Source organism: Parasteatoda tepidariorum, chromosome 3 (genome assembly GCF_043381705.1).
Source record: "Parasteatoda tepidariorum isolate YZ-2023 chromosome 3, CAS_Ptep_4.0, whole genome shotgun sequence".
NCBI lineage: Eukaryota > Metazoa > Arthropoda > Arachnida > Araneae > Theridiidae > Parasteatoda > Parasteatoda tepidariorum.
The window spans coordinates 16,290,242-16,304,945 of record NC_092206.1 but is presented as its reverse complement, the minus strand read 5'-3'; the positions used below and the strand labels follow the sequence as shown (position 1 = coordinate 16,304,945).

General features: G+C 30.4%; 1 protein-coding gene across 1 annotated transcript in view; it reads right to left on the bottom strand.

The window, feature by feature from the left end:
• LOC107453394 (uncharacterized) overlaps window positions 1-6,736 on the bottom strand; it is a 10,935-nt gene extending 4,199 nt beyond the window's left edge. The window contains exon 1 of the mRNA XM_016070215.4: window positions 5,528-6,736. Coding sequence (XP_015925701.1) covers window positions 5,528-5,730 — 203 coding nt within the window. The 5' untranslated portion in view covers window positions 5,731-6,736. The remainder of the gene's footprint in view (window positions 1-5,527) is intronic.
• Window positions 6,737-14,704: the final 7,968 nt, after the last annotated feature.

Below are 14,704 nucleotides of genomic sequence, written 5' to 3'. Positions count from 1 at the left end.
TACAAATATTTTTCCGATGTGTTTTGGATATTCCTTCTCTAATAAAAAGAGATACCATTTTGTTTTCGGTTGTACAAGAAAGAAGATCAAGCATTTTTCTTTTTTAAATTTAATAAGCCACATTAAAGAAGGAACGTTGCAATGCTACACGCTACATTAACGACGTCTCCAGAGTAACTGAATGACGGTTCATATAGAAATCGCAGGTAAGCGTCTCATACAACAACGCCCCCTATAGTTCGTTGCGATCGCGAATAGTGTTAAAAAAGTTACAAAATTAGACCATATTATCGTTTTCAGAAGTAAAGAAAAACTAAAAAGTTTCATTTCGTTATTTTGTTATTATCAGGTAAATAAGCCTAATTGATTCCAGAAAATAAAAAATAAAATAAACGTGACCGAAAACATTACGTATTATAATGTAATAAAATAAAATATAGAAAGATAGAGAGGAAAAAAGAGAGAAAGAGGGAAATAAAGAGAGAGAATGGAAGAAGTAAAGAAAGAGAAAAGAAAGATAGAGAGCAGAGAAAGAGCGAAAAAAAAAAAAAGAGAGAGAGAGAGTGATTAAGTGACTGTCGCACATTGGGATCGTAGGGACTCGTGTTCAACTAGAAAAAAAAAGTCTATTTTATAAATTGAAAAAAAAAATCGAAGATAATAAAGCAACATTTAATATACTCGGCAGTATTACAGAAAGGTCCTTTATTGCAGTTCCTTAAGATAAGAAACGAACTTAACATTGCTCCCTATACTGTATTTTGCCAGAGCAGTATCATTAACCGGAAACTTCTTCACTTAGCTACTTCCATTAGGAAGATGTCTAATGGTTTCAGGTAGAGAAAATGATTCAATAATCGTATAGAATCAGATTTACGAAAAGATTAACCATATAGTCTGCTTCATGAGAAGTCTTCATAATTTATTGAGAAGTCACGGGAGGAAATACTTGGTGTTTATATTTTCACCGCTCTTAACGTAGATATACACAGAATTGAAAAAAAAATAATTTAATATTAGATATTTTTAAGAACTATAGAAAAAATATAAAGTTTCAAAACAAAATAAAATTATTTAAAATATGTTGTAAGGTAAATAACACTTCTAATTACATGTAATGAAAAAAATCAATAGCCTTAAAATTTCGATTCTTTTATTAGGAAACTTAGTAAATAGAGTATCTTGTATATCTCTAGAGTATCTTTAAGTTGGTATACAAAGAGAAGGATTTTAGCATCAAAAACAAAATGAGTTTTTAAGCTGTCCGCTTTTAAATCAATAAATATATCTTTCAATCCCATTTTAGAAATTAATGTATTGTTAATTTTGGTGTGCATTAAAATATATGTTACAATACTATATTGATAAATAACAATAATTCGTTTATGATTTAATTATTTTTATTCATCACTGACTTAATCCTCTAGTAAATCTTAATTTTCAATAGTGTGAACGCTATGCTTCACAAAGGCCGTTTTAAAAATTTCACGGTATTATTACTACATTTGTGTTGCTTCCAATGCCAGCAAGTCTGCGAATTTAAGGCAGAAGGTGCATTTCTTGTTTTTAAGTGGCGCCATCTATGGCCACGAATACGACTTCAGCCACACGCACGTCACAGTCCGTTTATAGGGTGGACACATTCATGCATCCATTAGAACCTCCACAGAATGTTGACCTGAACCATAGAAAGATCAATCTCTAATTCAGTATCCCCAAAGGCATGATTTGTTATGGAAAAAATGGAGTACTTTGTGACCTGACAGATTTAAACTCACGGACTTGAACATGGACCCAACGCCCGAATAATCAGGCTATCCCGGCCTACCTAATTTTTACCAAAATAGTATCTAAAGCTGCTACTGTGAAGAATCAAATTGAATAGTGAGCAATTCATCTAATTTTTAGAAAACGAAAAGAGTAAATTGACAATTTTACTCTCTCACTTGCCAAATCGAAACACATTGATTTCATATAAAACAGAATAAAAAACAAAACAGTGAATAAAAAATAGAGAAACCAAAATAAGTTAGAGGTAAACTTTTGAAATAATTTTTTATTCTTCAGAGGCTAAAACTTTTACCATATAGTGATGTTACTGCTTAATATCAAAGAGATTTGTGTTGAACTTACACAGATCGATTATCAAACAAGTGCTTTCACATTGAAAAAAAAAAATCAGAGGGTTAAACAACTAAGCAATTTGAATCTGTGTATATATGTGATAAAGGCATTTTACGCAATACCTTTTTGTAAATAATTTTTTGAAAAAAATATTATATTGAAGTCGAATAAAAATGGGTTTTCAATATGCTGAAGAGTTAGAAAAAAAGCTTCGAATTAGAAAAAAAAGAAAAGAAAAAAACTTAGTCAAAGCATAAACAAATCACACAATTATGACATGTTAAAATGAGGAAAAAAATCACAGCGAAAGTCATTCACGTTTGATTTTAGTTTGTTAAATTCTCTCCTGCTTAAAAATTTTTCAGAAATTTAAGGATATCAAGTAATCAGAAAAGTTAATTTATGATGAAATTTTTATTTATCTGCGAAGATCATCACGCATATAGTTAGTTGCATACGTTTACTTCATTCTTACTGGTCTGTAAGTCACGTTTTAGCAAAAAGAAATAATAATTTACAAACACTATTAATATTCTAAAACAAATATACAAATTAACTTTCCTGAACGTAGTGAGTAAATAATGCATTATTTTGGAGAAAAGCTGAATACATAAAGAATTAGTAGATGTTAATTTTTCCAACACGCTGAGGTCAAAATGTTTCATTTGTATGAAAATTCGGAGTGTTTTGAACTAGTTGGATAAACTTCATATTTATTAAGATAACGAATGGAATCATATTATTAAAACTTGATTGAATGATATTATGGTTCAACTTGGACGAGAGCATGGTTCAAATCAATACTTTATTAAGGTTTCAGGCAAATTGCACCGTATTATTAAGGTGGTAATATTATGGTCGAACTTTTTTTAAACACAGTCTACGTACAGAGTGTAAAAGGGATAGTAAAAACGCCCTTAATGAGTGAATCAAAATTTAAAACGTCCATTAACTTCATATTTAAATTTTTTACCACTTCTTAATGCAAATTTTTACGTAACAGAATCGATAACAACTTCAATAGGAAATACAGTAACTCATATTTTAGTTTTCAATCATTTCGAAATGTATATCCTTAGGTTAAATACAACTCTCTTCAGGTTATAGATAGGCATAGATTAGATTATAGATGTAGATCCGATCAATTTTAATTGACAGTTTGTGTGGAGTCCTACTTTAATAAAAACTTGTATGCTATTTCTCTGTTAACTCTCGGATTTCGGGGCACAAATCATCAGATTTTTATGTCGCTGTCGAGGGCTTTTGTCTTTTCTCCTAGTGATTTCATCATTTTATACAGTTATGCGTTATGAGATTTAAACCAGATGAGACGATGCCTTCTTTCTTCAAACTACCATATCGCATGTATTTTTTGTTGAACATGCGTTATGAGATTTAAACCAGATGAGACGATGCCTTCTTTCTTCAAACTACCATATGACATGAGGATGAAATTTAACTCTGATATACATAATGCTCATTTGGTTACGAGTCTCAACACTTCTCCCAAACACGGTGTAGCGTGGAGGTACGGGTTACAATATAGCCGTAACATGGATATATCGTTGCTATGTTCCTTTCGAACTTGTGCTATCAGTTCTACTTGACAAGGGCTTATAAGCTTCTTTTTATTGTAATGAGTACACAAACTTAATGTATGTAAGAATTATATTAATACAAAGGCAAAACCATTTTCAGATGCAAGATATGCCGACAAAACCAATGCTTAATTTTATTTCGAAACTGAGAATACAAAGCGAAGGCTTCGCACCTTGATAAGTTATGCTGTTGTAACAAATTTAGGGCACAACAGCTGATATATACCTCATACTAGGACTAAACGAACTCCTAATATAATTTTCTTGAAGATGCAAGCCATATGCTCTATGCCGTTTAGATCATGCCGTGATAGGACACTATTAGAGATGATTTTTTTTTCTCAATAGACACAAAACTGCTATGCGGTAAAGTATAATAATGATAATAAAAAACGACTTTTTAGTTTTTGTAAAATTGAAGAACTAGTTGCGCAATAAGAAATTAAGTATTTCTGAAGCGTCTCATCTTAAGGGTCCAACTTTTTTCATTTTAGCAATTGGAATTTGATCTTAACTGCTTATTTGAAATAAGTAAATTAATGCAATTAAAATGAAAAAAAAAGGTAATAAAATCATCATTGAAACAAGGACATTTTATTCTCTTTTTAATTAATCCATTCACTTAATAATTTAACAATTATCCTTTTGAACTGCATAACTTGAGTTTTTTAATTAATCTGCTTTATTTAAATTAATGTCTCCAGTAATAATTTCTTTCAGCAAGTTTTAATAATAATTTCACTGTGGGTTATTCGCCTTTTGGGCTAATCAGCCACACTGGAGAGATGTGAAAGGATTTATGGCGGATCATCAAAGTAATATTATTTTATATCCGTCGTTGAACAGCCGACCCAATTTTGGGTTTACGACTACTAATGTTCAACTCCGTAACCTTGTAATTTTCAACTCAATTCAGAAGACAAGGAAACTCCTGGATCAGGGTTTGGGAGAAATTTACCTTCATGGAGGACTTTTGATGGTAGTAAAACACATTTGCGTTACATGGAGTGGAAAGCCACGAAAACCTTCCACTGTTCGATAGACGATTAGGAGACTCTAATCTATGATCCGTCTACCACTGAGGATATTTTACGTCAGTACTGTGGTCGGTGCAAGCCGGATGCGGAATTCATATTGATCAGTTATTGCTGGGATTCGAACCCGGTTCACCTCATTGGATGGTGAACTCTCTATCCCCTGAGCCATCATAGCTCCATCAAAGTAATTGAACTCGCTTCCTAACAAGTAGTAATTAAACTGTAAGATAATTAATAACGGTAAGCCATTTAAAAGTTTTTGCATACCGTTTCAATCGCGCTTGCATTGGACTAAGAGTGCGAGTTTTTTCCTTTATTAAGCAGTGCTCACAGCAAATGCGAGTGAAACTCTACCAATGGGAACAGTTTAGAACAGACCTTAATCATTAGTCCCGCAATGGACTGATTGTAAAGACATGGTTCCCAGTAGAACAGCGGAGTCCAGCTCCACTGGCTGCGGACAGTAAGCTGGTGGGTGACCATTTTGAACAGTCTGCGTAGGGATTGAGGTTGCACGGTATCGATCCTCGTAAAACTGTTATACCGTAAAGCACTCGACTTCGCGCGCAGGTCGTCTGGCTTAAAGTAGGGGAGCCATCTCCTCTGCAGAGGATCAAAATTGTGATGCAATGTCTTCGGATCATCCTCAGAGACGTTTCCCGGTCAGTCGCCAACAGCCCATTGTACAGCTCTAGTGCGACGTAATTAAAGTACCTACCTACCTTAATTATTAAAATAATAATAATAAAAAAGGAAAGTTATATCTACCTGTAATTGGTGCGAAGAGCATTGATTTTTCTTTTGACTAACTCTATGTCAGCATTGGGATACAGTTCCTGAAGTTTTGCAACCAATCTACTGTAGGCCATACTTTTGATTGTCTTGTTGTTGTAATGGCTGGATCGGACTTTCCACAAAGACTGTTCACTATGATATATTTCAATGAATTCTTGCATAACTTGCCGTTCCATGGTTTTGGTTGATGATTTTCAATTCAGTTAAGTTAAGTAAAAAAACATACAAAAGGAGAATAAGAGAGAGTGGCTCATACGCTATACAACGTACGACATGAATTACGTTTCTTCAATTTCAAATCACGGTAAAGACTAAAAAATGATAATACTGTCCGTAAAGAAGTCAATTTAATGACAAAAATGTCAAACATTGACGAAAACGTATAATTCAGTCGTACTTTAGACATAAAACATAAATAAGATAATTTGAAACTTTATTCATTAAGTATCTATGACTGATATTCGTCAAAATAATCTGAACAGCAAAACTATCGCGCTGCAATAGTAATTTTCCAAAGCGAATTGAAGAATTTCATCAAATCAATTAAGATATTAATTTAATTCCGCTAAATAAATAAATAAAAAAAACTAAAAAACTTAGCATTTGATCCGCATTAATAAATCAAGCATTCAAGTTCAACTAACTGCATACAACAATAACCAAGAACAATTGCGAAAGGAAAAATTCCTAAGCGATTTGACAAAGCGTCTTTCTTCAAACGAGCATTAATTTTTTGCTAGAACAACAAAAATGTTCAATATCAACTATAAAAAGACAAATTAAACGAAAAATTCGGAAAGATCTCAAAGCCCGACCTCACTACGCAACGAAATCATCTCATCAAGTCTTCAATCTCCTTAACAAGCCGTTGACCTTATTCCCCACGCAACCCAGTTGCACTGAGAAATGAACTCTTCCATAACCATGTGCGCAGGCGCATAACAACATCTACATCGTCCTTTTCCTCTCTCAAGCCTCACTGACAAGTCTGACAAGTGGACTCCGTCAATAATAGTCTACGTAGCTGACGCGTGACGAAAAATGGCTTTTCTCCTCGTTATAATTCCACCATATCCGGTTCCCATGTCCCCACTGCCTTCCCAACATTCTCTCTTTCAATAATTTGAATGAAAATACCCTCTTGCGAGAAGTTTGAAGAGGGAGAGAACGCGACAGCCTCTCAAGTCGATAAAATTCTTGTCTGCTTTTTTCCCTCCTTTGATTCGAAATTTTTCCACTCCACCGAATACCGAACAAAACGAATTCTCTTCATGTCTTTTTAGTGTTTGTTTGGTTTCTGCTCATTTATCTCTTATTGTTCTTACAATGTTGGGGACTTGTCATGCAAGGCTGTGGTTACAAATGATAACAATTTTTATAGAAAACGATTTTTCACTTGTTCTTTCTCTCTGAATTTCGTTCTTTTTTTTATATTTTGGTTTTCTTTTTTCATGCAATTTTCGAGTTTATTCAATAATTGTCTTGGTGATCTTGCTTGCTATTCTTTTTGATGACTTAGAAATAAAATGTTTAAATTGGGGAATTACATAAAAACAATACTGTAAAATCACTAGTTGTAAAAAATTTTTATCGAGGAAAATCAATGAATCCATTAGAAATGTGACAGACGATATTTTTAATAAAACGATAATTTTATTATATTTCTTTTGGATGTTAAAAAAGAAAAAGAAGCCTTTTTAAAGACTAGCACACTCAATTGAAGATAACTCTTGTTTCTCAAAATAAACTAATCAATAAACAAATATTTATAATTATTATTTAACTTTATATTTAATGATAGGTTTATGCAACAATAGAGGTCACTTAAAATGTTATCAAAAGAAACAGTGTTAACTTAGATGTTACGACTACTACCAATTTCATTTTTATAAACATTATTTTAGTTTGATTTTAAAAATAACGAAGTTGACAATTTTGGACTTAGCGTACAAGGAGAGATAGTGTTATTCTCTTAAAATAGTACATTAACTAGCAATAGAAAGGCTTCAGGATATATAATGATAAGCCATCTTTTCAATTCACTCAGAAATACGTCTTTTAGAGCGTTTTTGATGAAAAATGCCTTTATATTCATGTAGGTGATATGATATTTCTATGTCTTAGGCTGATAATTAATGGAAATTTCGAAAGTGCCTAACTGAAAACAATACCAAGGCACAGTTTGATGTCAAAATGTTCTCCTTGGAAGAAATGTGACTTATGAAACTGGAAGATTTATTGCAAGTTATTTCGATCTTGTCCACAATGATGTTTTTAAAAAAATGTTACAGAATATTTGCGATGGCCATATTGATCAAAACTATGACACTATTTAAAAGTATTAAGTACAACTGGGATAGAACATCTGACGGTAATGTAAAAGCTTCCTATATGGTACGCAGTGCAACGAAAAGCATTTTCCCAAATTCATAAAATATTAATATTAGGACAGTTTTCTAATCAGAGGCGTGATAATAATTTTATATTCGGGTGCGATGATTATAGCATATTTTTTTAATCTTAAGTAATAAAAAAATAATTCAATTGTTGCTTTTCTTTTTCCAAAATAAAATTCTTAAGTGCCACGCCATCAATTAAGATAGTAAGAAATTTCTATCTCATCTGATTGGCTTGAATGCAGAGTTTAATGACAGCTATAATGCGCCAAACGTAAAAGACAAATATAACTGACTACTGATGTATACTACTTTAATAATTTTCTAAGTAAAATGATTAAACTGTGTTATAAACTAAGTCTGATTAAAAAAAAAAAAGAAGCTTTATGGAGCACTTAAGGACCTTAACCTTTGTTTACAGGTTAAGGTCCTTAAGGTATTTTCTATTAGAGATAAGTTGTTTTTTCAAGAGGAAAAAAAGAAAAGAAAAAGGTTATTTGAAGCAAGGTTTTTGCCTAATATTATCCAAGTATTCTTTGATAATCACTTATTGCTATTTTATTATTTTGATGCGTTGTTCAATAAAAAATTATTTTGAAAGTTTTTTATTCTGTAGGGGAATTAAGCGTCTCATAAAGCTAAGAACGTTGTAGAGATGACTAATTGTCTCATAACGATTAATTATTATTATTTTTCATTTAATTTTTAATTAATTTGTTCTTTAAGTGAATACATAATCCATGACCCTAAGGATTGTTCTGTTTATATTTTCTTTCTTTTAGTTTCTGAACCAGACGCAGTTTATAGCACCATTTACTTTTGTATTTTGCTATAAGTTTTGCAAGTTGGCTCAGTTGAGATAAGTTTATCTCTTATGCTATTATATCGAAACAAACTTTTCCTAAATTTCACCTTTTTCTTTTACCAAAACGCTTTTTTCTTATACTTTTTTCAATGCTTCAAATGCTTTTTTCAATCAATCATAAAGAATTTGACAATTTTGCATTTCAATTTTTACTTTTTTGCAAATTTCATCAAATTTCAATGCTAATTAATCACTTTTTCTGGATTGTCCTTACATTAAAATCTTTTTATCCATAATTAAATTTAATTTCCTATTCCACATTTATACGACTTCTTAATTTTATTCAGTTTAAGCTATTATTTATCAATTAAAATGAAAAAAAAGCATTATATTATACAAATATATTAAAGAATTTCGTGGCGTTTCCTCTTCTTGAATTGCTCGACAGTCCAGGATGGGCTTTGGTTTTCTCAATTTCATAACAAAAGTGATATTTCCAGTTTTTTTTTTAGTTTTTATGATTTTACGATTAAGTGATAGTCTACGTAAAAATTTAATTGAACTTACTTCCAATAGTCGCAGTTTTTAATTAATAAGAAAAATTACTAGAAATATAAAAAATTCAATTAATTTTATTTGAGTCTAGTGGCTTTTGTTTCAGAAGCAATATATAAAAAAATGCTCAGTAAAAATAATTTACTCTAAGAAAAAAAGGTAACAATAAAAATGTTTCATTTTTAATGTGATACATAAAATAAATAAAATAAATTCCTTAAATTTAATTAATTAATTTTTTTATTTAATTGATTTAAAAAAAATATTTTATCGTATTTACGCGTTTACTTTTTTCTAATCTATTTATTACTTAGTAAAAGTCACGTTATCTGCCATTATTTAAAGCTCGTGTCTAATGTCTTTTCCTTAGCCATTAATCAATCTTGGATTCCTTTCTCTATCTACTAGCTGGTTTGGCATTCTTCGGTGGTACAGTCTTCGTTCATTGTTCATCATAACAGTCATTCGTTCATCATAACGTGACCTGTCCATTTTATTCCTTGTCTTTTTTTAGCGCTGGAGAGCTGCGCTGATTAAATTTTACAAGAAGAATAGAATATAATTTAGAAAAAAATGATTTTTCTGATTATTTAGTTTATTAAGTTTAATATTTATAGCAATAATAAGAAAAAACACGGGATTCTATGAATATTTTTTCGGGTAAATTGAATAGTCATATTTTGATTTTCTGATGGTGCAACAACAATTATGAACTTGAATTGTCATATTTTGATTTTCTGATGGTGCAACAACAATTATGAACTTGAATAGTCATATTTTGATTTTCTGATGCTACAACAACAATTATGAACTTGAATAGTCATATTTTGATTTTCTGATGGTGCAACAACAATTATGAACTTGAATAGTCATATTTTCATTTCTGATTGTGCAACAACAATTATGAACTTGAATAGTCAGTCTTATTTTGATTTTCTGATGGTGCAACAACAATTATGAACTTGAATAGTCATATTTTGATTTTCTGATGGTGCCGCAACAATTATGAACTTGAATAGTCATATTTTGATTTTCTGATGGTGCAACAACAATTATGAACTTAATGCATCACATAAATTTACAATTACGTTACCTACAAAAAGTGGTATTAAGTTAGTATTTTAATAAATAAAATGAAATAAATATATAAATAAATAAATAGATAAATAAATAAATAAGTGAATAAATAAATAAAATAAAATAAACAAATAAATAAATAAAGTGAAATAAATAAATAAAATAAAATAAACAAATAAATAAATAAGTAAATGAAAAAATTGATAAATAAATAAGTGAATGAAAAAATAAATAATTAATTAATTAATAAATAAAATGATAAAGAAGAAAATATAAACGTTCAAAGACGGAAAACATATTATTTTATGAATTATTTCAGTCAAATTTTTCTTTCGAAAAAAAATAACGTTTCTCAAAATAATAATAAAAAAAAACCTTTGTGAATGAAAATAACTTGAAGGCTTTCTGAAAATATAGTGATAAGCCTCACTTTTTCTAAAAGTGATGTTTTAACATCGAACTTATCCGTAATATTGTTTTCAGAAAGGTGCTTTACTAATTTCCGGAATTTACACTTTGATAAAGCACACTAATCTGATTATGAAAATGTAGATTATTCTTGCAATACCCCAAGACCTTTAATTATCTATTTAGCAATTGTCTATCGTATTCTTTTTTTCTTCTTTATAATATTGTGTACACAAATTGAGTGTTCCGGATATTATAACTTCACCAAAATATTTTTCAATTCATAAACAGACTCTACTTTTCACTCTTAAATTATAATGCTGCTAATCTTTGGGAAAAAACTTTCGAAGTTTTCTTATACATATTTGCATTCTTGACCTGAAACCCCCCTCCTCCCCCCAAAGCAACACAGATTAGTTATAATTTCGAGGAAAACTACATTATATACAAGAATATTTGGAAAATTATCAAAAAAATTCTGTCTGAAAATCTTTTTCTTTCTTTGGAAAGAAAATTTAAACTTTTCAAAACTTAAAGCTGAATGCTCACACAGGCGAAATACACTGATTGTTCCCCGGTTGTAGTAGTAGTTCATTTACGTCGCACCTACAGCTGTACAATGGGCTATTGGCGACGGCCTGGGAAACATCTCTGAGGATGATCGAAAGACATGCCATCACAATTTTGATCCTTTGCAGAGGGGGTGGCACCCCGCTTCGGAAGCCCAACGACCTTCGTGCGAAGTCGAGCACTTTACGGTAGCACAGTTTAACCGAGGACCAACGCCGCACATCCTCGGTCCCTACGCAGACTGATCCAAGTGGTCACCCACCCGCACACTGACCGCAGCAAGTAATGCTTGACTTCGGTGATCTGCTGGGAACCATGTCTTAACGATCAGTCCACTGCGGGACGATTGTTCCCCGGTGCTTTTATTTCTTTTTATTCAACTACGAGGCTCCTCCCTCTTCTCGTTCCCTTCATCTTCCCCCGTAATAGCTCCCAATTCATTATTGTTTTTTTTTCTTCTTCTTAAGAGTAGATATCTTCCATAAAAATATAGAACATTTTGTTTACGAGATACACATATTATTGTAGCGTTATGTAAGTTCATATGTTAATCATAACAAAATGTTAATCTTAAAAAAAGTATTTTAGAATATGTTTTGTCAATACGTTAATCATAACAAAATGGAAGATTACCCTGGATTTGAAAAATAATCATATGTTATTTTCAAAAATTTAACCCAAGGAGTATAGATTATGTAACGAAATAGGAAGAAATAAATAAGACATAAATTTTCTTCATGACAAGATTTATGACAATTTAAATAAGAAAAGGTTTTTATCACTCTTGTATTAAAGTCTTTTTTTTGTAATTTTTTTATAAGTTTCAGTATAAATGTTAAGATTTATATCAGACAACATGAAATCTCTCTCTTTTTCCTGTTACTTTTCATCGACTTCAACTCGAACACGAGCTTGTAAAATAAATATCTCGAGAAATTTTTTTCTCCAACAATGGATAAATAGCTTACATAATTTACAATAACTTTCAGACAAATTGGAATTTCGTAATAAAACTCAGGGTAAGCTTACAAGCAAAAATGGCTCGTTAGAAGTTGATAATTTTCGAATAAATTGTCAAATGTTAATTTTTTTTCCTCCTCCCTAATAAGATATCCCTCCTGTTTCTCTACAGTCCATCGTCATTTTAAAGTTTTAAATCTTATAATTTAAGCTCAGAAATTCAGAGCATAATTTAAAGAAAAATAAAGTGAGAAAAATTCGCGAATAGGCACTTTAAAATTGCAGTAACTTTGAAATAAATTAGAATATAAAAATGTTCGAGTGAACATTAGAAACAAAACTATTCTTTTTAGCTCGCAAAATTCATTTCAAATCTGTAGTTATATTCTTTTAGTGTGCAGAGCGGCCCGTATGGAATTTTTTTTACTTCAAGCTAATAATTTTCGAATTAATTTTTAAATGTTATTTTTTTTATTTCATAGTACTCAGTATGCAATTTACTACAATTCTTCGTAATTTCAAGTTTAAGTCTTAAAGTTTTATGCAGTGAAACAAAATGAAAAGCCAAACACCTAAAACAGCGCTGGCGATTTCTTAATATATAGAGATTATAAAAATGACATTTTATTTTAGTTTATTATCATCGTTGAACAGCCGTCCCTATTTTAAGCTTACGACTACTAATGTTCATCTCCGCAGCGTTGTAGCTTTGAACCCAATTTAGAAGACAAGGGAACTCCTGGATCAAGTATTGGGAAAAATTTGCCTTCGTGGAAAACCTTTTAAAGGAACTAACCTGCATTTGCGTTATATGGCGAGGAAAACCACGAAACCCTCTCGTGGTTAGCCCGATGGCTAGGGGACTCTAACCCATGACCAGTCTACCACAGAAGATATTTTTACGTCAGCACCGTGGTCAGTGCGAGCTGGGTGCGGAATTCGTATCGACTAGTCATCGCTGGGATTCGAACCTGGTTCACTTCACTAGAAGGCGAACACGCTAACCCCTGAGCCACCATGCCTCATAACAAATATTAATCATGATTTGGAATGTTTGGACAATAATTTAATTTTTACTCTCTTTCAGGCTCATCTGTTAGAAAAAATTTTTTTTTGGTTCACTTTAAGATTTCATTTTTAAGACTCTTAATAAATTTAAAGTTATTGTTGTATCAACAGCAGTAATATTTATACTTAATTTCTTTTTTAAATGATAATATAAGTATTTTAAGCATTTATTTATTTTTATTCTGTTTCCTTCTCAACGACAATAGTTCAAAATTCATAAAAAAGAAATTTTTTATTTGTACGTTATGTATTTATTAAGAGTTTTATATTGAGATTGAATTGAGAATTTTCACATTCTATTATTGTTTATATTGAGTTTTTTTTTATTCTATTAGATTGTATATTGAGAAGGAAACTTTTTACATTTTATTATTGTCTCTATTGAGATATTAAATATAGTTGCTAATATTGTTGTTTACTAGTTCTCTATTATTTATGGTTAGCTAAGTTCATGATTTTCTTTTTTTCAAAAATCGGAAAATTTTTATCAAAAATTTTTTTTTTTGATATTTACCAGCCAAATCATGTGATAAAATATTAACAATACTTAGTATTATTTAACAACTATAACATAGCCAATAGCTAAATATTCAAAAATTGTATTTTAATTCCTACAAACTAATCACGGAATCAACAAAATCTCGTTTTATTATTCTATTACAAGTTAAACATCCTAAATTTTATAGACTGGGAGGTGATTTATTAAACTTCCAATGAAGTATAATTTAGTTTAGATCAAAATATATTTAAGGGGAAAAAATACGGTAAATTTCTTTGGACAGAACAAGTCTTTCTTCAATATTGGTTAACACCAACTACGTATTTACTATGATTTAAAAGCATTTTAAGTATTCAAATAAACATGAAACTAAATGGGTACAATTGAAATATGTTTATTACCTGCAAGTTATTTACATACAGCTAATAAAAGTCATAATTTATCAGGTTAACGTTGCTCTTACCCTTATTTAGCCTTTAATTTTATTTATTGATCAGTTCATTTTGAAATATAGTAATTTACCTTTTCAATTTTCTTTGAATAAAATAAAACTTCCATTATTAACACAGTCAGACTTTAACATGAATCACACAAGAATATATTTATAAAAAGTATTTTCGACTAAATGATTTATTTAAAAGAAATCAATTGGTTTAAATCAATAATTTTATTAAAAAAATCACAATTGATTTAAATAAAAGATTTTTTTAAAGAAAAATCAAGTGATTGAAATTGCGTTTTAATTGATGATTTAAGTTATACCAACCCTGTTGTTTACATTACGAAATTCAATTATTTTTCATTTCTTAAAA